Genomic DNA, 27,823 nt, shown 5'->3' with positions numbered 1-27,823 from the left:
AAACGAGAAGAGAATACAAAAAAACGATAAAAAAAAAGAAACAAACAAAATCGCTAGGCGTTATATTTATTTTCTTAATTTAACCCCTCTTCCGTTTTTGTTACCGTTTCTTTTTTTTTTTTTTCCCCAGCGGACAATTGATTCACCCTGACACGTGTATAATATATTTATATATTTGACCATTGATTTAATTTAAATCGTGCACAACGCGTTTCGTACGTACGTAAGAAATGTCTGAAATCGCGTTCGGTTTATGTTTTATACACTTGTGCACAAATTATTACGACGAATCATCACCGCGAGTGATGAATACGATCGTGAATTCGACGCGCTGATTTTTCCGCACTCCATTTCGCTCGAGTATGAACCGATCCTTCGGGTCCCAGTCGATGAGGCCCACTCGTCTACTCATCTATCCTACAGCGTCATCCGATCCTTCAATCTTCGCTTTTGCGGAACGAATCGGTCTCACATATAAATAGTAATAATGGAACTTACCGACAAACGTATAATCTAACTAATGAGAAGCCGCAATTAGTCGATCGGATTATCAACGAATCGACCAATTATGAGTCATATTGCGAAGCAACGATCGACGAACGAAAGAGATAAACAGACTGTCGTGTAACGAATGATCAAAGAAACGGAAAATAAAGCGAAAGCTCGTTCTTCCCGCATGGCGGAGGGAGGGGGAAGCTTTTGTTGTCCACCTCCGCAGACGAAGTATGCTTGTAAGATACGAGACGAGATCAGGAGGGACCGAAACGTGAGTGAATTATACCTAATTGGTAGAACGGCCGAGGAGGGTGCATATCGGACGTCGAGGCTGACGGTGACGGGGAAAATCTCTCTCGGTTTTCCGAAGTCGTTAGGGTCGTTAGGGGAGAAGCAAAAACACGACGCGAGGTCGTCTTATACCGTCTGATACTAACGACGAGTGCCAGCCTACAGACGTTCGTTTAAACTCCTTTGCGCAGAAACGGGGTAACAAAAACGGAAACACCGAGGCGCCGTGATTATCATTCTCAATTACTTCGACACTGTCACGCCGAAGCTTTAATCGTAAATCACCGATTCGACCTAACGATTTAGAGTCTCTGCACTTTTAATCGACGTTCGCCGACCTCGATTCTCGCCCTCGCCTCTGAGGCGTTTTCTCAACCTCCTCCGCACACATGATTCTATGCCGCTTTTCACGTCAAATGCAGCCCGCTCTTATGCTTCGCCCGTCTTCTTATCTCGCGATGTTTTGGATATTTTTTATTTTTTTTTCCGTTTCTCAGGTTTTTTTTGTTTAACCAATTAACGAGAGTTTTCCAAGCCTTTCGGCTTACCTCCCGCGTATTTTTATCTCGAACTTGTTCACTGGGGGGTGGGGGAGGGGGGAGAAATCACGTGGCACGTACCATTTGTGGATATGTTATATTTTTAACAAAGTTATTCCATTCCGAAGTTTCTATCATCTTGAAACTGGGTTTTTCCTTCTATCGTGATCTTTTGGTAATTTGGTAAAAGTTGGGAATGATTGCTAGATTAAAAGACATAAAAAAAAAGAGAGAAAGAGAAAGAAAGAGAATTTACATAGAGAAACATTTTGTCGATGTAAAAACCGAAACTTTACGAATTCCTTTAACGAAACATGCAGATAAATATTCCACACCGAAGTTTGCGAATATAATTAAATTCTATGTGTATAATGTTGGTATGTATGTAGGGAACGAAGATGGGGTGAAAAGCATCGCGTAATATTGTTCTCTTTTTTGTTGAAAACTATTTTTCATCCCAGGCCTCTCGAACTGTGCCGTGTATAAAACGAGATAATAAAACGATGAAGGGGAGGAAAAAAGGACCGGAAACTGACGTCGACCTGGACATTCAACCCTTGCGTAATCCTGTCAGGCAGGCAGGCAGGCAGGCAACCCGACCTGTCGTATAATAATAAATATAATAATATCAATACGTGATATCAAAGGGGGGAGAAAGGGTTCGGGGCGAGTCGGATACGCGGAAAGCTTCCCGATATTATTCCTCCCTCGGAAATAAATTTGTTGGGCACCCAAACATCAATATCGAAGCGTCGGAATGCCTCTCCAATTTTTCATCGAGCGTGCAGAATTATTCTAAAATCCGTAAAACCATGGATCGAATCGAATTTTCCTGAATTCACGTAGGAAGATCGACGTTCGCGTTAAAACCCGGGGGCTCGATTGAAATCGGAGAGTTGAGTGGTTCTTGAATTGGATAAATTACACGCTCCCTCAGCTGCTGCAGGGAAAAGTGCTGCCTAATTTGAAAGAGAGCAATTTTTTGTTCGGCCGTCGACGTCTCGTCGATGAAAATCAGAAACGTCGAATTCAAATGAGGCTGAAGTTTGGTACCGTTAACGTAACGTCGAAACATCGGGGAAAAAAGTTATTGTTGCGAAATTGTAGAACGTTTTTTTTTTTTTATGGATTATTGGCTTTTCAAAATGAGAATACGTTTTGTTTATCGTGGTTTAATAAATTTTGGAGATTGCTAAAGGTGCGAAGTGAGGATTTTTCTTAAACGTGCCTCGTTACAGTAAACTTGCTTTTCTTGAACTTCATTTTCACGAATTTTTCTTATTCCACACGATACTTGGATCTACAGATATGAACTCTGTTCGAATAAAATATCGCATTTTTTCCGTAGTCGCGATTCTTCACCAAAGATCAATCGCAAACATCTTTCGAGTATTTGATCAAAGTTTTTTGCCCGTCTGGACTTGGGATGCCTGTCGCGTCTTGTGGAATGTTAGATTGACATGCACCCTTCCACCGTTTCTAGCTGGAGTAACGGATTCTGAGATAGGAAAAAAAAAATCGTCGAAGGATTTCCAACAACCTGTTAAACAATGTTCGGCGGTATTTTATTATCGTCAGTTCTCACCTTTCCGCGATAAATTTCCCTTACATCGTAAAGTCGATGAGGATGAAGTTAGTAACCTTACTGTAAGGATGCATGTTTTGGGAAAATCGGTAATTCGCACCTTTACGATTTTCCGAAAGTCATCCTAAAATTTCTCAACAATCTTTATTTCTACCGATTATCCTTAAGGAACTAATAACTTCAGGTTTATTTCACGCTTTCAGTCACACATTTTTCAACTCTATATTTTGCCTTGAATTTTGATGCTCGGTGGTTTTTTGAGATCGCTGATCACGAGTCTTAAGTCGGAATTTGATAATTTCTGAATACAAGATGGCGGATCCGATGTGGCGGATGCAAAATCGGAAAACTATCAAAATAGGTCAATTCCAAAGTTTCAAATCATTGTAAAATTTTTGCAATTTTATCTATTGAATTTTTTGCAATTATTAGGTTGATAACCTCTGATTTGGCGAACATAAATCCCATGCAGAATTGGCTAGATTCTTATCCTGATTATTTTGCATTTATAATTATTTTCATCTAACAGTCCTTGGCCCTTTTAGTCACACATTTTACAACTCGATATTTTGGCCCGTATTTTGTTCACGCGGAATCTGAAGACAGAATTTGATAATTTCTCAATCCAAGATGGCGGATCCAGTATGGCGGATCCAACATGGCGGATGCAAAATCGAAAAAACGATCAAAATTCGATGATTTTCACGGAAACTCGTTACTCAAGCGTTTTTGGTGTTATACGAAGTAAAAAAGATCGCTTGAAGTTGTAAATAAACTGAGACAAGGCTAGGATTTGGAAAATTTTTCAAGTTTGACGTTTTTGAGCATCCCACCGTGACTGACAGGGTTAAAGTCGACGATGTCAACAACCGTTTCAAAAAGATCATATTACTCCCCTTTCTCTCAACACATGGAAATTTATACACCGATTAATAGCAATTTATACACTCTGACTGTGAAGAATTTGTCTGGCCACAATTTGAAGAAGCGAAAAAGAAGAGAGAAAAAAAAAAGAAAAATCGAAAAACAGACAGAACATCCACAAGTGCTCGAAGGCTCTGACATATTTCTTTCGGAAAGCAACTTTGTCACATGCAGCGGCAGACCAACTCGGGTTTATTTTTTACTTGTTGCTACACTCTTGTTTCCGCGCTTTTTCTCCGTCTCGGGTCTTTCTGCCTCTAAAGACGAATGGCTTGACCGAGTCAACGAGTATCATTCCTCTTCTCGGAGAGGAGAGCTATCTCTTCGGCGCAGGCGAGCAAACGGCGGGAGTCATTTCAATGTATATGTATGTGTGCGTGGGAGAGATAAAGGGGGAGGAGAGAGAGAGAGAGAGAGAGAAAGGTGGGACATGGCGCAGGACACGGTATGGAATTAATCCCCGTGGCAGGACGACGGGACGCCTTTTGTCTTCCCTGACGGCAAAAATCCCTGAGAATCTCACGCGGTAAAATTGTCAGACGAACCGATTCTCGATTCGTTTGGATATCGGACGAGCGATTTCTATCGGCCTTGAAATCATCGCCTAACTTCTTTTGATTCTTAATTATTTTTTATCGTTTTTAGGAAGTCAGGATAAATCACCTGGCAATTTATAAATCAACGAAAGCTCTTTTAAGTTTCTTGCAACTTTATAATCACGTGATTCAAATTAGGCACAGATTCTCAATGATTTTCAATTAATTCAGACGTTCTTTGATCGGTTCCACGATTACTTGAAAGAAGATTTCAGTCATCCAATTATCTTCCTGGATTTATGGCTTCTTTGAGCATAAAGGGCCCCTCAATTCTCTTCGAAACTCAAAGGGCGTTTTGGATTCACTCGCTGATAGACGAGAATGCGGGAGACTCTCTTCGTATACGTCCTGCCGACAAGAAACTGATCGAGGAAGCGATCCCCGTTTCCGGTTTGCTGATGCGTGGCTAATCACAGCTATAAGCTACGCGACGTTTGGAATTAGCAAGAACAATCGGGCATTGTCTGATGGTTTCCGCATCGCCGGCAATATCCAGTGGCACGTTAAGCTGTAAGGAGGCCGAAGGTGGTTTACTTCGTGTCGTCGTGATTTCTCTGTCGTTATTGTTCGTCTCCCAGAGGCGACTAATCGCCCGATTTTCTTACCTTTCATTGTCCCAAATTTCTACCCTTTCATGCATCTCGGAATGGAACAATCATCACTGTAGCGGTACGGATTAATGACTGCATTTCTCGCTTCTCTATAATTACACATCGTTGAAATCCACCCTTGTTTTTGGAAATCGTCGATTATGAAATACACGATAAAACTGAATTTGGGGTTAACGGTCAGGAGAAATTTTATGAACGAAACTGATCCCTCGCTCACGTTGTATAATTGTTACTTTTGGTGTAACAATTGTTGTAGAAACTTGTAACTTCGGAATGTAAAATCTGTTTTCCGCGAAACTCTTAATTCGAGAATCGAAACAGGTAACGGGAAAAGTTTTCTCGTCGATCGAAATCCGATCTTACTTCTTTAACTTCAAGATCAAAATAATTTTCATAAATATTGTACGATATTGTACGTCAAACAGATAAAAACGCAAGGTCGATTTCAAATTATCCGTTCCCATATTAAACTGAAAACGTTCTATTTTTTTTTGTAAATTGAAAGATTTTCCCTCCACATGCGTTGGATTCTCGTTAATAAATAGCATTCCGATGTCTCAATTAATTTCGGAGTGAAAAACCTGGCCAAGAAGTGAAACTGTCAATGAATTGGAACGTGGATTAATCCCTTCTCGTAGCTCCGCGTCGGTTACAGAATATATATTCTCTACTCCTCGTTGATCGAATCTTAATTAGACGTCCGGCCATCAAGCTCGGCGATATTTATCGTCGCGAACTCGTCGGCTGCATAGGCAGAGGATTCAACTGGGAGAAGTTGGAAATAAATGCCAGCAGATCAACGATGTCCTTTCAATTGATAACGACTCTGGTCTGCAGATATTCCGAAGCTTTGTCAGATTTGTGTAAGATAATATTTGTTGATTATCTTTATTTCATTTTTTCGATTTGTCGATTTTCTCTGCTTTCATCCGCTTTTTTCGGAGGGCTTGGCACGTTTTTTTTTTTTTTTTCATTCTTGCGGAAACGAAGAAGAGCGGAAAAATATTTCACCTAGCTTTCCCCGTTACCGTTGCGTCGCTTCGAAGAATGAAAAAAGGGACGCGAGAGAAAGGAGAAACGGCCACGGCACTGAACCGCTGCGGGCAAGTCAACGACAGCCCGAAACCTCCGTCCATTCACGTCCCTTTTTCCACCCTCGAGATGTATGTAACAAAACGTTTTCGCCTCGTCGTCATTTTTGCCGTCAGCTGGTCCCCGAGAGCGACGAAACGCCGTGGAAAAGTCGAGCTTCGTTCTCGTATATCTACATGAAGTCCGCTTCAGGGGCTGATGTGAAGGAATATTATGGACTTTGTATACGTGTAATTAATTGTAATATATCGGTATTCTAATAATACAAAGCAACTGCAATGCGCCGTAAAGAGGAATTTGATTGAAATAAGTTTTCAAACGTGTAATTATATCACGTAAACACTATTTATACAATAATATTCGGGAAGATAGAGGTAAGTTGGTAGAATACGATCCATAAGATGAAAGAACTGTGCCATCCACTATTTAATCTCAAAAATAGATTTATTTTCATTTTCGTAGAGTCACGAAACCGAAATTATCATCATTATCGTTGTAGAATCGAGAGTGATTATTGCTAAAAAATTTGTCAGCAGTAATTTTGACAATTTCTCGTCTTTTCCCGATCTTATTTACCTCGGTTATATATTAACGGTATACTTACGATGCTCTACGGACAACTAAATCATAATTATCGGACCATTAGCGATGCGGAGAAGTTTCGAAGAGCGTTATAGCAAGTAGTTCGAACACGGTGAAGGAGATAGGTATAATAATAGACAAACATTAGACCGCAGTAAGGGTTGAAAAGTTGGCAGTGTGTACGTCTACTTAGATGTAAGCGAAGTGGAGAGTAAAAAAAAAAAAAAAAATTAGGACTTTCAAGGATGTTTTGGTGGTGAGACAAGAACATGCTATAACTATAAATCCACTTAAATTCATACAACAAATGATTACCATGATCGTGTTCGACCAAACTTTCGAAATTCGTCTTCATTGTCCGACCTCGCTTGAAGTTTCACAGTCGTATATAAATCACGGTAAGACAAAACAAACTTCCCTTCAAAACAATATCGAAGTATATATAATATATATGTTAGTGAATTCGTGATTTGACGGGTGAAAAAAATTTTAGTGGTCAACAATCGTCTCCGCGATACATAAAAAGTTGTCTATTGAATTTTCGTTGGAACGAACTTTCGTACAGATATTACATTAATTCGAGACAACGAATCGTTGTTCAAAATTTGTCAATGTCGCCAGTATACAGCATCTGACTTATGGTATACAACAGCGGGATCAAAACATCCTTAATTAAATCTAAGAGAAGAAGAAAGCGAAGAAAGAGTGAAAGAGTGAAAGAATAATAAAAATCCCCGAGGACAGTGTTGCCGGAATTGAAGAAGGATTCTAAACCGTTTGAAAAGGACATCGGGTGCTGGTGCGCGTTGGTTGTTTTCTAACCGGCTTAAGTGCGTGGAGAGTAATAACAAAGTAGTCGAGAGGCGGAAGAGTAGGTAGAGGAACGGGAACAGAAGGAGGAGGAGGAAGAGGAAGAGGAAGAGGAGAGTGACAGGGCAGAGAATAACCGGAAGCGGCGGGAGGGGGAAGGGGAAGAGGAAGGGGCCGGCGGCAGCACGGTGTCGGCAAGAGGAGGCCCAGCCGGAGGCCGGGGGTCCGTCAGCCGCCGTGCCAGTCGCGAGCTGAGTCCCTCCTCCACCCCTTCCTCGTCCTCGAAGGGCGGTTCGCAGTCAACGACTCCGGGCCAGAATGCGGCATCGTGCGCCTCGGGAGTCCAGCTGCCAGGGGGAGGCGGTCAAGATTGGAGACGGCTAGTCGGCAGCATCCGCCGGAAGGTCAGGCGCAAGACGACCCAGAGCAGCACCAGCCTTGCCGAAGCTACCCTGCGGGATACCTGCACCGGTAACCGGAACCAGGATGACTTCCTCAAGGCCACCATGAGGATTTTCCTGGTCGTCTCGCCGCCCATGAGTCGCGTTCAGGTAATCCAAGGATTCGTTTTATCTTTTTCAATTGTTATCCAATTGTTGGTCACTTGTTCATTCACTTGTCGCCAGACCGGTACATGCGGTGAGCACTACTTAGGATGGTCCTTAAGATGGTTGGTTTTGAATTTTTACCCGCGAGCTCCACTAATCGAACTCCGCATAGTTTGAAAATAATTCTGTAATATTTTCAGATTTTTATCTCAACTCTAACTCGTATACAAGAGAGGGTGGATTCCATTCAACCCTTTCAGGGGCACATCGAGTCTATCGAACGGATTTGGATGAAATTTTGTATAGGCGGGATTCTTGGGTCGATGATTATGAGTCTGAATTCAAAATTTGAAAATTCAAAATGGTGGCTGTGTCAAGTGACTTCTGTGGTTTTGGATCCGCCACTTTGAATTTTTAAGTTTTGAGTTCAGATTCGTAATCAGTGACCCAAAAAAACCCTCCCGTATCAAACTTCATTAAAATCCGTTAGGTAGATTTGATGTGCGGTTAGAGTTGAGATAAAAATCTGAAAAAATTAGGGAATTATTTTTGAACTGTATGGAACCGATTTAGGGACGAACCAGTTGAAATTCAAACATGACTTTTTTAAGGACCACCCTAAAGTACACGGTATGCACACCAGTAAATGAGGTAAAGTAAAGCTTGAATACGTCATCAGAAGAAGGGGTGTTTTAGCAAGAACGACGGTGTCAATCTTAATAAGGTACAAAGTTTTGGTCGACGTCGTTCCTAGACATGAAACCCAGAATGGCAGTAGCTTCAAAAAGTTTACTAGCTTACGCGGAGAAGAGTTTACCGTGATATTATACCTACGCCTGTTGGCTGCAAGTAAGAGATAGGGAAACAGTCGCATCGCAGGCTATAGTCCACCGTGTGGTCGAGATGTACATGATCAACCTTGAAAGCAAGGTACGTACTTTGGCGAAACCCCTTTTCCTCCATCTCAATATTCTCCATCCCTAATTCATTTCTCTTGACTAACGACCCGCCATAGCCCGTCACGAATGGAACCTTGACTTATGTACTACCCGCCCCCCCGTAATGGGGCTCGGGACCATCAGCTGCTGGTGATGAGTGACAAGTGACAACTATTCTCTGGGGAAGTTATTACCCTACCTTATAGTCCTCAGTCATTATTCTTAGGTTAAACCGGGGATATACCAGGTTCAAGAACTCTGCCCGTCACCGTCGTTTCGAGCTCCTTAAACGTTGTATGAGAAGCTTGGGATTACCTGGATTTCGTTGCTAAAAATTTTCACTGGCGAGCACTTGTCTTCTTATTACATTGTTCGCGAGCTTGCACCCCAAACTCGAGTCTCTTATGAAAGAAACTTAATGTTACATCGCGGGTTTCAGGATACTGAACACTTGATCGAAGCGAAGGCTTACTTGAACGTTTTTCGGGTGATGGTCAAAAAGGTGAATAGTCCAAAGTAGTCAAACTTTTGAATATTCCTGAATCACTCGAATTAATTGTAACGAAAAATCGGGTATCTACCTGCAGCATTTGATGAATTTACCTGGAAAAATTGTATCAAACAAATGCTAATCTTTTAAACCAAGTTTTGACTAGTCTGAAGTTCGAACCATTCGGAATGTCGAATATTTTGACATATAAAATTCTCTATACTTCTATATTCCCTACAACGGTCGATCTATATCTTGATCATTTGGGAGTTTGATCCACACTTCGTACGATGGTTTTAATTTCTAGGAAAAATGCATTCCATGCAAACGGAGGCAAGATAAGTGCCGGAGTTCATACGTGAGAAAAAGCCACGTGTGGAATATCCGGGAGTAGAAAAACAGGTTATGAAAATGGCTCTTTTCCTCGAGAAGGAACCGCAGACAGGTTTAAAATTGGGGCATTTGCCATCCAAGCTCGAATTTTTCATCGTTTGTAAGACTAACGGAGGGTTCTCTTTGCGCCACCACCGTACAAGAGCGCTCAAACGTGCAAAAACGTCCGATAGCTCGCATCAGCCAGATGGAGGAAGATAGATAGATAGATAGAGAGAGAGAGAGAGAGAGAGAGAGGGAGAGGGAGAGGGAGAGGAAGGACCTCGCAATATTTGGCCGAATGCCAGAGGCGTTACCTTCGCCACATCGCGCAGCGTGCCGTTTCCGCCCATCCTTGGTAACGCTAATGGCAAACTTTGCGGGGTGTGATCCGTATCTCGGGTAATGAACACAGCCAGCGCGATTCCCGAAGAGGATCACATGCGAATGAGGCCAGGTGTGTATCTCGAACGGATGCGCGCCGACATATTTACTCGGGATTCGCCCCGGCTTTGAGCTAATAAGCCACCCTCGTTCCCCAGTCTTGTTAAGTACGCTCGAAATCTGTTGCGAACTTGTTTCCAAAGTTCAAAACCCACGTTTCTTGTACCCAAACTTTTTCTACCAGGGTATCGGGAGCATCGTAAACAACGAAACTCGTAAATATTTTCTTCAGCCATGTTCCGAAGATGCCCGAAGAACCCAATCCCCCCCCCTACAATCCTTGAAAGTCAACCAATCCGTGCAAATTGACATACTCATGTGTGAACCTGAGAAAAGGAACCGTTCGGTAAATTAACAAATTCCTAACTCAAGTGTGAAATTCTTGCCATTTTGTCCAATGATAACTTTATTCTAATCAATTTTAATCGAACAAGCACTGCATGAGATTGTCTTGGTAGCTTATCATTTTGTCAAGTTCTCGCAGGTAGTCCAACAAGGTTCTCACTCATTACCCTCGAAAACCTCGAAAACGCGCGTTCTGTCAGTTCTTTATGACTTTGCGGGCATGGAGGTGAGTTTCAGTGATTGAGGATTTAGCAGCAAAATCGGAGATACGTTGTATAGATCAAATTTATTGATTGATCCATTGAAAGGAAAACGTGCTATCCATTTTATTATATTTTGAGCGGATTACTTGTACGCTGACAACTCGGGGATGGTGTTTGGACCAAGGGTGGATTATTTTGGTTCGAAATGAGTGAGTAGCGACAGATTCTCATAATTTTATTTTTCATAAACAATCATCCGTTGGCCTGGCTTTGCCAACTTTTTTTAAACTTGACATCGCCATCGATTCCGGGGAATTTACTGAACCGACAAATTCAAAATTTGAAGACCAAATTAGTAACTAAAGAGCACTAAATCTCTCAACATAGGTTAGTTTTGATTTTGCTGAAGTGGTTATTTCAGCTTAAGAGCTGTAAAAAAGGGTCGGATACCAACCGACTTAATTGACCCTGGACTACCAAAATGGCCAAGATTACCTCCATTTCTTATTCGTGGAGCTTGATCAGACGCAACGATAGGATCGGATTGCTACGGATCGTTTGGGGAGATGAAAACGCTCGGACGTAAGGTAGCGAGACTCCCGTGACCCTTACCTTGTACATAACAAGCAAGCCCATGCTCGTCCTCTGTAATTTGAGTGGTCACCAGCGTCAGTAAAGTTTCACCGTGTTTAAAGCCCAGACAGAATTTAATGGATCTCTCTGGAACGTTTAGTAAAGTGACATTCTCACCTGCGTTCATCAACCGTGAAATTTCGGCCGGCTCTTTAGCACTGACAGTGAGTGTCTTCTCCAGCACGTTCTAAACGGAGAGGCTTATCTCTGCGTTTGACATTCCTGCATTAACTAGAGTCGGCCGAAGTTTGCGCTCTTTACTCAACTGAGCTGACTGAGGAACATTCTATTGCTCCAAGTGAATTCAAATTGCGACTGTAATTTATCACAGCTTAGAGATGGGTCAGAACGATGTTACCGGAAGAAATGAGTTGAGTGAATATCGCTGTTGACCATGATTCTACTTTGTTCCATGTGTTCTCTTCGATTTGCAGACGATGAAATCCCACTAATTTCTGAAAGTGAGAAGACGTGATTGATTCTCTCTGGCACCGGAAGTATAACCTTCGTGTCGATGCAAACATCGACCACAAAGAGAAATCGGAATCTCATGTTGATCCTGTTGAGTTATCGGCAGACACCTCTCGATTACACCGAAATTTCCAAAGTTATTACTCTTCTCGAGTAAAAGAGGGGAAGCTCGATAAATTGATGAAACGTCCCTTCCTCGGCCCATCGTCTGGACACCTCCTCCAGCTTGCAGCTCACCGCATCATGCGGCTGACCGCTGAATATTTGAACTGTAAACTCGCATTACTTATCTACTACTCTTGTAGCGTGAAGAAGATTTATTATTTACACACCACTTTACCCTTACCTGAGCGAATGCATTGGCGCCAATTTATCAACTGATCGTGCGTCGCTTAAATAAACGCTGGATCAACATGTCTTGGTAGTCAGGACTTGGACTTCCAATGTATCGAACCCGAAAGAAAACGTCGAGGTTCGATGAAGTAGTTCAAAGTTAGAGTTTGACAAAGCTCAAACCGAACCCAATTCCAAACTTTAGAGAAGAATGAACGACGTTTCATGATCGCACAATAAAGGACCTGGCGCATTTCAAAGATAAAGCACATTCCAAACTCCTGAAACCACTAGGTTTCAGTTCCACCATATGGGAAGTATACGGGAAGCGCCTGCCCTCTCGCAGATCGATTATACTCCCGTAAGCAGACTGCGGTTGGTTATCTCGATCGGGACTGGCCATTACATTACACATGGCCGCTGCACTGAGCGGATATCCGAATACCCTTGAAGCGGTCCTGAACACAATGGACTATCGAACAGATGCGAGAGATGCAGTTGGTCACTGGACAAAAACAATAAATCTGCTCCGCGGAACCGATTATCGGTCGGTTACTCCTTCTGCTTCTCACGTAGCCTTGGTTATAGAGGTCAAGATTGTCTGCAGTAATCCAGGCGATAAGATTTCGGTCGAAAACGCAGTTACACGCGTTTTGACGAAGGCCAGGTGGCTTCACCCTCAATCCCGTACGGCCGAATTAATGCCGAAGACGGACAGGTTGAAACTGGATGCCTTTTCCGGCACAGATCCTGAGCTTAACACAGCTGATGCGGTGCCAACCGAATCCACTCTTGATCCTGGTATTACACGTGCTCTAAGCTGTTTCCACCCTTCCGTAAATCATCGTAGGTATAATTGTCATCGTGTTACCGAAGCTCTTACTGTCTAACCTCTTCTTGGTATTGAATGAATCGCAATGTGAAGAGAGGACTGAACTGTCTGGCTGCCTCTTGAGAACTTCTAATGATCATTTGCGATGCTATGTTTTCGAGCCTGACTCTTTGGATACAGCATTACTAACAATGGCTCCTTCTGAACTGTCAATATTGAGGTGAATGCACTTGGCAAGCAAGCTTCAGTGAGCCGAGTGCCCAACAGTTTCGAAACATTCTTCGATCGATCGGTTCTAATTGAAGCATCGGCGCTTCCATCGCGACTATTGTGTGCCATGGGTAATAATTCCGTCAACTAAAACCCTAAATCAATAAACAGCAGAGGAAATCCATAATCCGATAAAGGCCACTTATCACAATCGAAATCCTACCTCCAATCGATTTCGTTGTTGGTAAAACGAGAAAAAAAAAGTGACGGAGCGAGGGGGCTATAACGAAGGGGATTACACCGGCATCTTGAAACGGTAAAAAATTCCCTTGACGCCACCTGTGACCCAAAGTCCATACGAAACGTGTGGACATGTGGGAATGATATGAAGGTAAATAGGGAATAGAGGATCGCCAACAGAAAATCGAATGAGAGGCTTAATGGAATACGGGGTGAGAAGAAATTGCATCCATCCTTCGCGTAATCTCTTATCAAATCAACTTCCCGGCTCTCACAAAATGCGCTCGATCATCCGTCCGCCTCTTGTCTAAATTCAATCACCTCCATGAAATGTCTTTTTCGCTCTGAGACAGCGGACGATTGCATGCGTCGTTAAGTCCTGGGACATTCATTCACCGGATAATGTGACACATCGTAGTTATCTTGGTGCATGAATATCTCACACGTTATTTCTGGCTAATATCCAATCAGACGCAGTAATGGATATTCGGCATGATAGGATTGACGGTTCCTGCCACTCAGGATTCCAATTGATAGACGTGACATGCTAATCCCGCGAAATTCGGCAGGCCCTTTTCTCCGCTTCCACTTGAGAGGATGCATGCAAAGTGCTTGGCAGATACGCTTACTGATGAGAGCATAAACGGTGAGAACAGTCGTCACGAAAGTGTAATTAATTTTTCCAAGATATAACGCAGGTGCTTCAAGTCATGTGCAAAGTTTTTAGAGCCTTAGTTACACGCCGTGCAGACAATATTTTCACAAGATTGTGGAACGTTCTTCTGGTCTTTGCTTCTTTCTTTTTAACAAGTAGAGACCACGCTGGGTGCTTTTCTCTTTTAGTCCAAGAATATTTCCAACCCAGTGTTTTTTCTTGCTTGAGAAACAGTCACGGTAGAAGAACCATTTCAAGTGCTTTGGCTTTTTCTTCCAAATTGTTCCTTTTGATCCTGACACGAAGACTCGGCGCTTGGAAAATCGAAGAGCGTGTTTGCTCGGTAGGATGCCAAACCCCGTCACCACGATGTCAGAGCGCTGGGTGAGCCGAAGAAATCACCCCGAGGGTTGGACGGGTATTTTGCCACATTCCTGTGGAGCGGCGAGGAATTCCTGATGTCAGCTGGGTGAACCCCGTTGGAATCAGACACGGAGTTGAGAAGGAGGCTCATTCCTGGTTTTGATCATCCTGGAGTCTTGGAAAACGAGAACCTCGCCGAGGATTGCATAAAACGGACTTCCAACGAATGAAATATGAGTCACGTCGTATGCGCCCTACGTTCACGAAAATGTTCACCGATATTGACGACCTCGTAGTTTGTCCAAGAACTTTGGAGGCGTGGACTGGTTTCTGGATAAGTCTTACAGTCCAGCGGTCGCGGTCGGCCAGCTGCGGAGCCAACTTTCCGCCTCTGACGTATAGCTCAATAGTTCCTATCCAGCACTTATGCCACAATCGATCACAATCGTTACGGAAACGGGGGTAAAACTTTCCCGCACTCCGAGAGAAATATCGGGAGAAATTGCGCTGGAGCAATAAACGTCAAATGTATAACTTAATCCTAGGTCAAAAGGACAGCCGCAGATCTATCGGGCGGAAAACTTTACCACGAGAACTCTGTTCTATAAACTTCGAATCTTTCCTCCTCCTCCTCCTCCTCCTCCTCCTCCTCCTCCTCCTCCTAGTCCTTCTCTCCACCTTGGCTTTATACCTTCTGTCTCGCCTAAGCTCGCGTTGTCTAGACTCCGGCTATTCAGGGGAAAAGCGTGCATTACCGTCACAGTGGAATCAGCTTCATTAGAATTTATTTCTTTGTCCGACCTTTGCTGTTGTTTTATTTCGCTTCGCTCTCGAAATTGAGATCATCACACCGCTGCACCGTGGTGAGAGCTAGAAAGCATTTACGGCATGTTTCCCGAAAGGGTAAAAGCCGTAGATATTCACATACGTTATAGTAAGGAAAAAAAATATATCTCATTCTCCACGAACTTGGTGTGAAATGTTTTTCATCTTGTATATCTATGAGATTGCAACAGTTTGATGCAAATTTCAACATTTTCGTAGTTCGAATTAAACGAATACTATTAAGTTTTCGCGACTTTAATAACATTCGAAAACTTATCAAGAAAATTAACACAAGATTACATGTAAAGAGAAGCTGTGTTTCAATGTTCTAATGAAATCGTTAATTAACATGTTGATAAGGTGCAATTTTTTCTTAAGTGCCAGCTACTGTCAGACAACGTTAGATGAAGGTTTTCTCGAGAAACGCGACTGTATTCACGCTGATTATGAAACTGCGCAAAAGACTGACTGAATGTTCGATTATCACCATATTGATCTAAGCTGTATAGGCAGTATACTTTTACCTCAGGTACGTCTTTATGTACCCATCATTATTTTAGTCGTAATTGCTTTGCTCTACTTCGTATTGTAAGACTTGAATAAAGTTATTTCTAAGCCTGTTTAATCGCTGTGACATTCTGTTTTAGTTGTTTCGCTTAGAAGATTAGTAAACTCGACAGTTTTTTCATCTTCTCATTTTATAAATGGGTTCAATTTTTTATAGCTTGTCAATCAACGACTGTTTTTCTTAACTCTTATACCGAATTGTATAATGAGAGATTACAGGTGTTCAGAAAGTAATTAGCAAAATTTACTAGGATCTTTTCGTCTTGTCCGTTTTCGTCGCAGATAAAAATAAAAAAAAATGAAATAGAGTATGAAAAATCAGGATTTACATTTTGACAAAAACCAAATGTTTGACAGCCAATGCATTTCGAACGAAAGAAAATTCATATGCGTGGCAGTGCTAATTTTTCACATGATTCAGCTTTCACGAATAATCTGAAACGTGGTGCGAGCCTGTCAACATTTTTTTAACAAATCCGAACTTTCATTGATATTAATTTTTAACGAGAAAAGTAAAGAAGAATTAGAGACGGCTGGTAATAAAGTTAGGAAGACAGAGTGAGAGTGTGAGAGAGAGAAACAGAGAGACAAGAGTAACCGGAAAAACTTAATTTGATCGGCAGCCTAAATACCGTGCTGAGCTGTTATGTAATGAAAGAAGTAAGGATAAAACTGAAGTAAAGAAATGAAATGAAAAGAAACAAAGCTGTGCGTTATGAGAAATAATTCAAATCCCCGGAACTAGAGCCTAATTAGTGACTTTCTGAACTTTTCTCTTGTAACCATCGGGAACCGGAGTTGTTCTCAGGGTTTAATAAAATTTAATTCTTCGCGACTCTGCCGAGCCGACTAATTGAGCCGAGTTGAAACCGTTCCGCAGTTCCTTAGTTCCGTTCCATTGGAAAGCTGCTATATAAACCCATATAATTCTATTCTACTCGGCTACGTCACGACACGTTTCGGCTTTCCTGCACGCAAAGCTCGGGAATCCGAGCCGTAAGCTCTTCCTGAAGAACAAAGCTTGCGTCTCGGCAGGCTTCTTCGACTTTCCGGCATTGTTCTCACGTCAGGGAACAAAAGTATAAGACTAGACGAGCCTTCCATCCCAGTGATAAATGCCCTAGCCTTCTCTTTCTCTTTTTCTTTCTCTCTGTTTCTCTTCAACGGTCGACCACGCCAATGGAAATATTAGCTCGAAACCGTCGGTCAGTCAGGCGTCCAGAATCTCGCCCCTTGGATCAGTGCGGAACGTTAGAGGAGGTTTAATCGGGGATCAAAGAGGCCGCGAGGCTCGAAGTCCGTTTGGTATTTATGAGGCCCTGTGAAAAATTGAGATTTAAGGCAGCTTAATAAAGATTTCGTCCAAGAAACAAGTAGATTGTTAAAAATTTTTCCACACAGTTAGCACAAGGTTTTGTGGAGTTTTTTTTTTTTTTTTTTTAATCGAAAATGTTCATTAACAACAGATTTATCGTTAGTAAAAAAATGTATTCGGCTGTGTTGTGATCGAACGACATGGATCGTATCTGAAAATCTATTAGTCTGCTTGACTTGATATTTCGACAGATCCTTGATTATAATATTTTCTAATGTATGACAGGATGGTTTGAAAAAAAATTCATTTATTTGTTAGTAACAATCGTCGAAAACTCAATTTTTTATTTCGAGTCACCTTTTCGTGTCCTATTTTTCAATCTTTCACAAAGTCTATTAACTGAAATTTTAAGGCTATTTTTCCGAGTGGACTTTACGTCCCGTTCATTACTAAGGGGGCCGATTTATGGCCAAATTCGGTATTTAAATAGCACGGATTACACTGAATTGCAGAAGATCCATCACCACCCTTGCGTTGTAACCTTTTAGAAGGCAACCTTTTTCATGAAGGTGTTCTTCGTAATTGAACCGAAAGCGATTCATTCGGTTTAATTTCTTGACGCACTTATCCAGCTAATGGATGTAATGACACAAGTCTGCAACCAAAAAACTGCACAGGTGTTTTATACTGTCTTTTTTTTATGTATATATACACAACAAATTTTTACTTACCGAAACCGTAGAAATACTCAAAAAGTTCCACCACGTCAGATTTTTTCTTGAACTCGTGTTTGTAGTTTCATTTAGAGTTGAACTCACGTTTAATTCGAAATCTGATATGCTATTCTTGATTCTAAAAATTCTATGCAGAAGTCATTTCTCACTTCCATTTAATATGTAGTAGAGTGAGACTCAAGAATAAATACAAACAGGGAAGCAGAAAATGGAGAGTGGAAGCGTGTTCGAAGGTGTATCAAAAACAAGAAGAAAAGGTTTCATGGGATGAAAAGAACGAACGCGGAATGTTAAATAAATTTCATAAAGAAATTCTTTGTTTAATTTTATGAGAAATATTATTTAGTTCATTGTAATAAAATGGTGGTATTTTTCATTATGCTTTTTTTCACGCAAACACCTTGTATTTTGTAAAAATTTGCAAACTCGAAAACACAATATTTACCAAAAACATCCGATGCTGCTGAAAAAAAAAAACAATTTTTTTGCACATCTGTATAATAATAACAGTTAAAATCCACCGGGTAACAAAAAGGAACGACAAAATTTTGCATTAAACTTTGATCGTTATATCTTGTGATTTCAATCGCGAGACTCGCTCTTCGATTATACATATAGTGAGCATTAAATATGGATAACCACAGAAAGTTTTACCCGGATGATACGAACCAATCATCATTTTTCAAGTAGCCCAATGCCGCTGCGCCGGGTTTAACGACGAAAGATAAATCTATCAAAAGTGCGGCACAGTCGTTGAATGGCCGAAGCACTCTGCTCGTGTGAGCAGAGGAAGAAGAGGAAACACCAACAGCTAGCACGAAGCACGCGATACTTCAGGAGGCTCGGATTCTCAGCCTGGGATGATCTCCATTACTTTGCCCTGGTTGCACGCCCGAAGCGAACGAGAAAATAAGAGAAATGAAGAAAGAAAAATAGAGGGATGAAAAAACACGAGGAGAGGAGACGTTTTTCACTCAATGCTACCGCAGACTGCACGCGAATGTCTTTGGACATTATATATAATGATTCGTACGTTGGTACCCACTCAGCAAAAAAGAAGAGTGAAGTTTGCTCTGCGACATGACGTGCGGAAATGTGACGTATCTCAATTTCGCTAAAATAATATATGTATAACTTACCACCGAATTTTATTTATCTTCCTTACAATGGGGAAAAATAAGAGAGTGAATTTCTAACCACTGCATTGTCCGACGTCTGATAAAATGTAATAATGCGCATGCGCTAAAATCCGAAAGCGAGTGTTTGCCAGGGTGACCAACCGTCAGAAATCTAACCTCAAAAATTTTTACACTTGTAGGTGACGTGCAGCAGTTGTGCTCAACACTGACGATTGTCAAAACTTTTGAGGTTAGATTTCTGACGGTTGGTCACCCTGGCAAGCGCTCGCTTTCGGATTGTAGCGCATGCGTATTATTATGTTTTATCAGTGGTTTAAGAATTCACTCTGTATACCAAGATACATGTATGGAGAAGAATACAGTTGCAATTGTTAATGTTAAATTGAAAATCAATACTTTTAATCATTCCGATTGCGTTTTAGTCGCACATTGAGTATTTATGAAATTATAGTAAGTTTCGTAAGTTACTAGATGATCTTCCCAGAGATGCATGGAAGAAATGCTAACAGTTTATGATAAATATGAGCTTCTTTATCATCTCTTATTTGAACTCGCATTAAAATGGTTGAAAAATCTTGTTAATTTGTCTGATTTCACTCCACGTTCACTTTGTTTTTTACGGAAATGTGTTTCGACACAGAGTTTCACTCCAACTTCCGGTGCACCAGCAATCGAGGATCGTCTGTGGTCGAAGAGTTCCTCTGAGATTTCCACGCTCTAAGTGCCTCTTGTTTTGGCTAATTATCAGGAGTGGTTAGAGTTGCTCGGATAGCCGTGAAAGATTCTCGACTAGCTTGCCACGAGTCTTTTAATTCACCCATCCCACCGTAATCTTACGTACATACCTGCGGTATCCACTCGGCAGACAAACTCCGGGCGAAGCGAAATCGATATGAAACTGTTTCTCCGCGTTTCTTGAGGATTTTCAGCCGAGCGAAATCGGATTAATGCATATAGGGCATTCCGCGTCTAATCTGTTCGACCAAAACCCTGGCTCTCACAAAATCGTATCAAACTCTGTGAAATGTTTTTGTGAGTCTATAAAGGCTAGTACGATTTTCAGAAAATTATTCTTCGAATAAAATACACGTGAAAATCGACAATGCAGCCCAGGCTTCAGTCGATTATAACTCTAAGAAAAAAGTATCGGTTTTGTGTCCATTTTTGAATTTATATAACAAGCAAAAAAATTCATAGACCGTCTAAAGGTGATACAATTTCATTCGAGATCTTAGTTTCTTATGTTTCTTCTGCATAATGTTACAGTTGCACGATTCGGTTGAAACTGAAACTTTTTTGTCCACAAATTTTTTTCGCGTAACGTATAGATACTTTTCGAAATATATCCGAGCTGATAGCGTCTAAACTTTTTTTAATAAAAATTTACAAAAAATTCCCCACTGACTCTTATCAATTGAAAAAATTAGTTCACAAAATTTAAATCAGTTTTTAGTGGATCGGAGTTTTCGTCGGGTCAATTACCGGCACGTGGAATGGCTTATGTAGTATAACGCGGGAAATTCGCTCCGTTTCAAAAAACACATAATGCCGCTTCGTTTTGACGGATTAAAAAAACAAAGAACAAAAAACGTAAAGCAAAAATTGAATTTATAATTGCCAGTACTCGGCAGCTCCCGATCCCCATTCATCCAGAGATTACTTCACCAGCCACCCTTGATCCATTTATTCCAGTTTACGGGGAGATTGAGCCGTGACGGCAGTTCTGCGATCGTCTCTTACTCCTTCTTCCTTTTCCACTTGACATTATTTCGCTTTACGATACCGTCGAGGGAAGAAAATAAAACAGTAAGTGAGGGTGTATAAAAAAATCTCGACCATACGGATGGGCCTCGTTTTATGAGATCGAGTCCCCACAACAAACCTTCGTTAAGTTATTCAGGAATTTATGTAGGTACCGTTGTCTACTTTTCGAGAGTTCCAAGTAGCGATACATCAATTTTGTATTTTAATCGTATAACCGCTGTTTGTTGGTAATTTTCTTTTTTTGTTTAAATTTTTTTTCTTTCGTGCAGTTGAGAGCAGACTGCTCTCGTTCTCCTTGCGATTTAGTATTTATCAAAGGCACTCAAATCCACGTTGCTTCATTTTTAATCCCCTGATTGTAATTATTCACGTTCCAATCGGCAATATAATCCGTATAAACTATATATCATCATCGATGCAACTCACGTTTACCGAATCGATTATTCAATTGAATTTTTATGTGGTCAATCAAACCCGGTTTGAGTTGGTTCAAACTAATTGACCAAATTTATCCGAAGCGATAACGGATTCACGAACGAGTCAGTCGACGATTGAATAAGCTTCGTACCTACGCAAAACTCGTTGCTGGCCTCAGAAACGCATAGCTCGAATAAAAATGTAAGTCATTGAAAAATCGTGTCAAATTTCGTATAACGCTGCAGTTTTATTCCGTGTACTAACGCAGCGAAGAGAGAATTAAATTCTTTCCCCACCGCTAATTCGTTATTAAACTTTGCAAACTTTGGCCATCAGATTCGTGTCAGGATGGTTTTTAGCTGATAACGGGTTTATCGGTGAGAAAGGAGGGGGAACGACGGCAGAAAACTGTTTCACAAATCTGACCGCGACATATCGACGCGCGAGTCTTGTCGCGGGTTCATTAAATCGGATTCTCTGGCTGACGCGACTCAGCGCGAAATTCGCACAACAGCGGGTGCGTTACGAGCACTTGATTTCGCCTCGAAACCGGATTTGCCGACGGATCTGCGGAGCAGAGAACAGTCCGAGTTATTTGTCGGCTTCCGGTATATCCTCCCATGTCTCTCTCTCTCTCTCTCGCCCTTGATTATACACACTCGACCGCCAAATCTTTTCTACCTTCTTCCTCTTAAGTTATCCCGAGGATTTCTCTACCGACCCCTCGATCCGGAATAAGCGACTCAGAATCGCCTCCAAGATTTTAGCTTTGAAAATATACTCTGTCTGAAAAGTCTAGTATTTTCGTATTCATATCTTTTCACTTATCATATCTTGTGTCTAGTTTTTTGGACTTAATTTGAAATACTTACTTTCATGTAGGGACCATATTCAAATGTATGAAATGAAATGTTTCATTCTATACGTCTCGAATTGTATTCTCACTACCAAGATTCGGTCATCAGAATTTAAAGCTACTCTTCGAAAAGACTACAACTATTTATATCAAAACTTTGACCAAACACGAATACACACGCTTTTAAGAAATGTGTCTCGTTTAGTCGTTTGTTTCACACGATTCATTTCTCCGGCTGCACTTCGATTCGCAAGCGATGTACGCATACTTGTCTGTACCTACTATGTTCTGCACGGTTTCTTTTTGTTTTTTCTCTCTTCCTATATCACGCATCGGTCTGCAAGACAGCGAATATACCTATGTATGGTATATAATATCGACCCGAGGCTTCATCGAGGGTGTAAAAAATCGACCTTCTCGTGATTTGTGAGTTTTCGATCCGCACGGTATATTTGCCAAGGAATACAAAAAAGGCGGCAAAAGGCGGGTATCAATGTCAAGTCTGCGTGAATAGTCTTACCAGGGTTAAGAACTAGAAGTTGGGCCGTTCAGCCGGCTCAGATTCCGAAGGTGAATCTGCGACTGGACGTGCGGAGAATTCTTTCCAGCTTCGAAAAGCGCAAGATAATCACGTCAGGCGATTCGCATCTGGTGCATTTCATGCAAACTGTGGTCGACGTTGAGGCTTTCACCGATTTTCTTATAGATACTTTTTCCTCGATGTTCATAATAAATTATTCGCTGCTTGTGAAATTTTCTTATGTTTAATACCTATTCACTGTATCATGTTGATTTTAATTGACATTCGACTCAACGTGAAATGGAAAATTAGCTCTAGAATTCAGAGTCAGCCCCATCCGTTTTATGGCCTCTCAATTTACGGATCGTTTTTCAATGAGGGATGTGAACTTTACGTCATAAACTATACCAAGGAATTCAAATGACGAAATTCCGTCAAAGAGACACGTCACGTCGGTTTTAACTCACTGCTTCTCGTCTGGGTCATTCCTGCTTTCTCGGTCGTAACGCGCATCCTGCTCTTCGTCTCAAAATGATCAAGGGATTTTTCACGGTAAGATTCATGGTGAATATCAATCGTCAGAAAATAGTTGATATTTATCATACATTATTCGTTGTGTATATACATATACATACACATAGACGGTTTAATAAAGTATTCCACAAGATTCGAAGCCCATCGATCAAAATATCACTTTGCGTGTTCTGCATACTGCACTAAATCTACATTAAAAATCTTGCGAAATGGGGAAGGTCCCACCTTCCTCCTACAGCCTTTGCAGTCATCTCATCCTCAGGCCGCAGAGGATGCTTCGGCATTGAGTATGTTTTCACAGCCTGTTGCTTTTTCGATAGCATCATATAGAGAAGTCGTCACACTGGCAGGTTCCGGTTGTTCGCATCCACTCAATTTTTCGAGCGTGCAGATTTTGGCCGTCCGAATACTCCTGTTGGTCGATTTATGATAATGATCAGTCAATTTTGAGCAAAACTTTCACTGCAGCATATGCTGCTGGAGTATAATATAACGGCAACAATTTTCTGATCTTTCACTTACTTGCATTCGTTCAGGCTTGGGTAGGATGGTTCATAATACCATGGAGCACCAGCAATCCGTGCGCCGTCGGTGAGGACGATGGAATTATTGCGGGGCGGCATTTGTACCGAACAGTTTCTGGGATAATGGTGAACGAAACACTCAAATCCACGAGCCGTGTAAAATGCTTGGATAAAAAAAGACAACGTTATGTGAATTTACAAGAGGTTAAATAATTTTCAAAACGTTGAAACCTGGTGGATTTGCATAATCGTCTTTCGCCTTTTCAATTTTCATATCTAAACCTTCGGTGGCGTATCTTCAAGATTTATTCCGCATTCACGGGAACGAATTTCACGGAGCCGTAGGTTCGGAACGAACCAAGAAGTGATATTTTTCACGTACATTTTTACATTTTTCGGTTTCCAAGACGAAAGTAGAGTCGGTTGATTGCTAGATTAATACACTCTATAGCGAGCAGTTTAGTTTTATAACTACGTGCATATGTATGTGAGGGCATTTCAATATCCACAAAAAAGATCCATGCATACTATATGTGTAGTAAATAAACTTACAAATAAGGTTACTTCCGTTGTTCCCGCAGACGGAATCCGCAGCTGCAAATCTCATGTTGTACATGATGTTGGCAGTCGCGCGTTCCGCTTCGTCCAGACAAGGTCTGACTGAATTTAGAGCTAGCTTCGTCGAGTTTAACACAGTCATAAACGTGTCACAAAGTCTCGGTATCTGTTCCTGCCCGTTCCATGATTCTACGCCGACAAGCAGAACCTGATTTATAGTGTCGTTGACCAAGGAATCTATCGAATTTTGCAGGCTCAGCAGGCTTTCCTTGGCATCGTCAAATGCCTTTGGTCCACCATTCTTCCTGCACTTGTCGATTATGGCTTGCTTGATGGCCTCATCATAATTATTCAGATTGTATAAACGCAGGTCTCTCAGCATGTCGATGTAAAATTCAGCAAGCATCTCTGGATTTCGTGTATTTTTCGGTTTAGTAGCCTCGGAACATAGGATTCCTGTAACAGAGTGAAAGCGTATAGGAACGAAAGCAAAACATGTTCTACGAAATGAAAGTGAATCACAGGTGAAGGTGAAACAACAACCAAATATTGGAACGGCTTATTTTACGAGCTAGTGAAAAATCACGAAGTGTTGACAGCTTAAACGAATAGTATTCAACAGATTGGATGCTAGAACCGTCAGTCACTTGATTCTGAGATGCTCAAAACTATATCGCACAGTTATACGTCGAAGTTTAAGCTAAATTCGATCGAGTTCAAGTCTGCTTGTCTTGCCGTATAGTTTCACAAGTTGGCTTACCAGCAATCAGGTGAACGAATAAAAATGCAACGAAAATCTTCATCGTGACAACCAGAAGTAAGACTCTTGACTACGCCTCACGAATTCAGTACTGAAACTCACGTCGTTACGAATCTTAATAACCGAGACTAACTTCTTCTGTGGTCGAACTGTAGTCAATAACGAACTTTGAATTAAAAAGTAACCAGCTTTTATACACATACGCTAATCGTATAATCCACACAGAGGTCAAGATATCCAAACCTGACGGCTAGCAGTTTCAACGAAGATACAGCTTTGACCTGTGCTATTATCAAAGTACAGGGCATCGGATTAACAGCCAAGTCAATGTTCGTTTGATCTCCGGCAACATCACCCGATGTGGCCAAAGTTCTTTCTCGTAAATTCGAATTAGAACGTTTTCTGTCTTATCGCTACACATGAACTATACGAAAAATATGCAGTTGGTGTCGGCGGTGCGTGTTTTACGAAATGTCAGACTTGTGGATTGCGAATCACAGAGACGCAGAATCGTGTTACTCAACAACATTTCACGTGAAATGCATGTACTCGTGTTCTTCGATCGAGGTATAAATTGTCACTCTGAGACTAACGATGCTGAGCAGAAACTTGGATGATTGAATTTAAATGCTTTCCTGGGTCAAGTTCTGGATAATGTTTGTTTTCCTCACGGTCTTCAATGTTCGTTTCCGCTTTCATTCATGTGACAAACACCACTGCGCAGCGAAAGGTATTGCAGCGCACTTCGGGCTGACATTTGAGATTTTCTCTGCGATATATTCATGTTTTGATAATTTTTTCATCAGTTCACATCAGTGATGAAGTGTCAATGAGATGATCGTCGTACAAAGTTTGGTAAGCTTTTTAAATCTTTACGACTGGAGAATCCTGCTATATAGGAACTCACGGCCTCAGTATTGCCCTTGAATGGTAGCCTTTGCATTGATGTACAATTCGAGTAGAAAATGTATTTCCGGTTCAGTCGATGAAAAGTAGATTACTAACTTTATGCCCGACTTGACCATAGAATTAACTTATTTGACCTCAAAAGCGCGATGAAAGTGGTATGTTTCTCCCTAAGATGGATTTGCGGGAAATATGTACCGAATCCAAAAGTCCCAATTTTCAAACAAATATTGCGGCAAAAATTGATTCGGAAATAAAGTCCCATATTCGACCCAGGAACAGAACTCGACTTTATTTCCTTGTTACATAGTGTATTATTATTCGACAAAATCAGTATCTCGCATATCTCATGGTGGTAATTTTTATTTTCACTTCTAAATCCAATCGTTTTCGAGGGAGTGACGACAAAATTCTGGACTGAGCTTATCTCCTTCATTTTCACTATACTACGTCTTTTAATCAATTGTCAGTCCACAATCCGCAGATCCAAAGTTGCCAGAGTTGACAAATATTTCAACACAATTTTGTGATTGACAGTGTACATTGATCATGGAAATTTTTTTGGATCCCCACGAATATCGACGTCACGGTTCAAATTCCAAGAAGCAAGTGAGTCAAGATTGATAAGCAGCGAGGTTAATACCCGCGTATCAGTTGGGGGGTGATAGCTGGGATGGCGAAGTTTGAGACTTGAGGAGGGGGGGGACGGTTTTGCAGTTTCGAAAACTCGAATTTTTTTTCGGCTTATTTTATTTATAAACATTTCAAGAATATATTCCCAAAATTTCAAGTCGATCCGAGCAAAACTCTTGAAGTTATTGTCTAGTTATTCTCCCGCCCTTCAACACTATAGCTCTGACAGCAGGTATACAGGTTATTTACTTTTATCGTTCTGGTTCATTATTCCGTTTCGAGAATATTTTATTCAGTAAAGACAGGTAAGTAAAGCCATAAAGACATATTTTATTCTTGTATGCATATATTATACACTGTACAATATTTTAAAACGAGAGACGAGCGTCAGTTTGTCGTTGTACGTTCGATCGTGCGCTTGTGATTTTTCTCAACACTACTTTTTCAAAGTCCGTGTTTACTGCCATTTGAAAACTACTTGACCGATTCATTTCAAACATGGTACACATTTTCTACATATAAAATACCTCCCCCCAATGTGTCGTTGAAATTTTTTTCTTCACATCAAGGGGGTTTCCCACCCACGAAATGGCGGGATTTTTCGTGAAAAATAGCAGTTTACACTTTAGATGGCCGCCAAAAATTTTCAAATGATAAAAAACAATAATCGAAGAACGTTGTGGGGAGGATTTGATGATATTTTGACTAAATTCTAATGGTTTTTGATGCAGGATAACTTCCGACCGAGACATAGTGAAGACCGCAAATTGTTCTCTTTCTGAGACGTTCTGGGGCAAGTTCTGTCACCGGCTTGTATTTGAATATTTCCGCATGAAAAAATTACAGAATATTTTTAAAAGTATACCTAACAATGCGCAAAAGGTTTGACTAAATTTTGCTCAATTCATACTTCAAAAAAAAATTCACAAAAAAATTGGTTTTTTTTTACGCTGAAAACCTTACCCCCCCCCTTAACGATCTTTCATGAGAGGAGTCATCAAGAGACCATTTCTTTGATAACCTTCGCCAAACTTTACGACATCTGTCCTATGATTTTCCGTACAACTTCTTCAACACTGACAGCAATATTCTAGGACGCATTTTTCATTTTTTAGCATCCACGCCATCACTTCTCGAGTGAAATATTACCATACTTGTTTGAAATAACT

General features: G+C 41.1%; 2 protein-coding genes across 14 annotated transcripts in view; one reads left to right on the top strand and one right to left on the bottom strand.

Moving 5' to 3' along the window:
• The window catches only part of LOC124181203 (pleckstrin homology domain-containing family G member 5), a 185,482-nt gene that overhangs the window by 51,234 nt on the left and 106,425 nt on the right, over nucleotides 1-27,823 (top strand). Inside the window, exons 1-3 of one of the 13 annotated variants that reach the window (XR_006870410.1) lie at nucleotides 132-766; nucleotides 6,250-6,507; nucleotides 6,780-8,076. The exons of 6 other annotated variants lie outside the window; for them this stretch is intronic. The gene's annotated coding sequence lies outside the window, so the exon portion shown is untranslated. Of the gene's footprint in view, nucleotides 1-131; nucleotides 767-6,249; nucleotides 8,077-27,823 lie in introns of those variants that run through there. 6 more of the 13 variants (XR_006870414.1, XR_006870413.1, XR_006870412.1 and 3 more) reach the window with 6 other exon arrangements.
• LOC124181205 lies at nucleotides 23,314-25,281 on the bottom strand. The gene is made up of 4 exons (XM_046567531.1): nucleotides 25,116-25,281; nucleotides 24,350-24,811; nucleotides 23,796-23,961; nucleotides 23,314-23,685 (listed from the first exon to the last, which is right to left on the bottom strand). The coding sequence occupies exons 1-4, from the start codon at nucleotides 25,156-25,158 to the stop codon at nucleotides 23,532-23,534; spliced, it is 825 nt and encodes a 274-aa protein (XP_046423487.1). The 5' UTR covers nucleotides 25,159-25,281; the 3' UTR covers nucleotides 23,314-23,531.

The sequence above is a fragment of the Neodiprion fabricii genome, chromosome 4, assembly GCF_021155785.1.
Source record: "Neodiprion fabricii isolate iyNeoFabr1 chromosome 4, iyNeoFabr1.1, whole genome shotgun sequence".
In the NCBI taxonomy this organism is placed as follows: domain Eukaryota; kingdom Metazoa; phylum Arthropoda; class Insecta; order Hymenoptera; family Diprionidae; genus Neodiprion; species Neodiprion fabricii.
The sequence above is the reverse complement of the archived record's forward strand: the minus strand, read 5'-3'. Positions and strand labels throughout refer to the sequence as shown.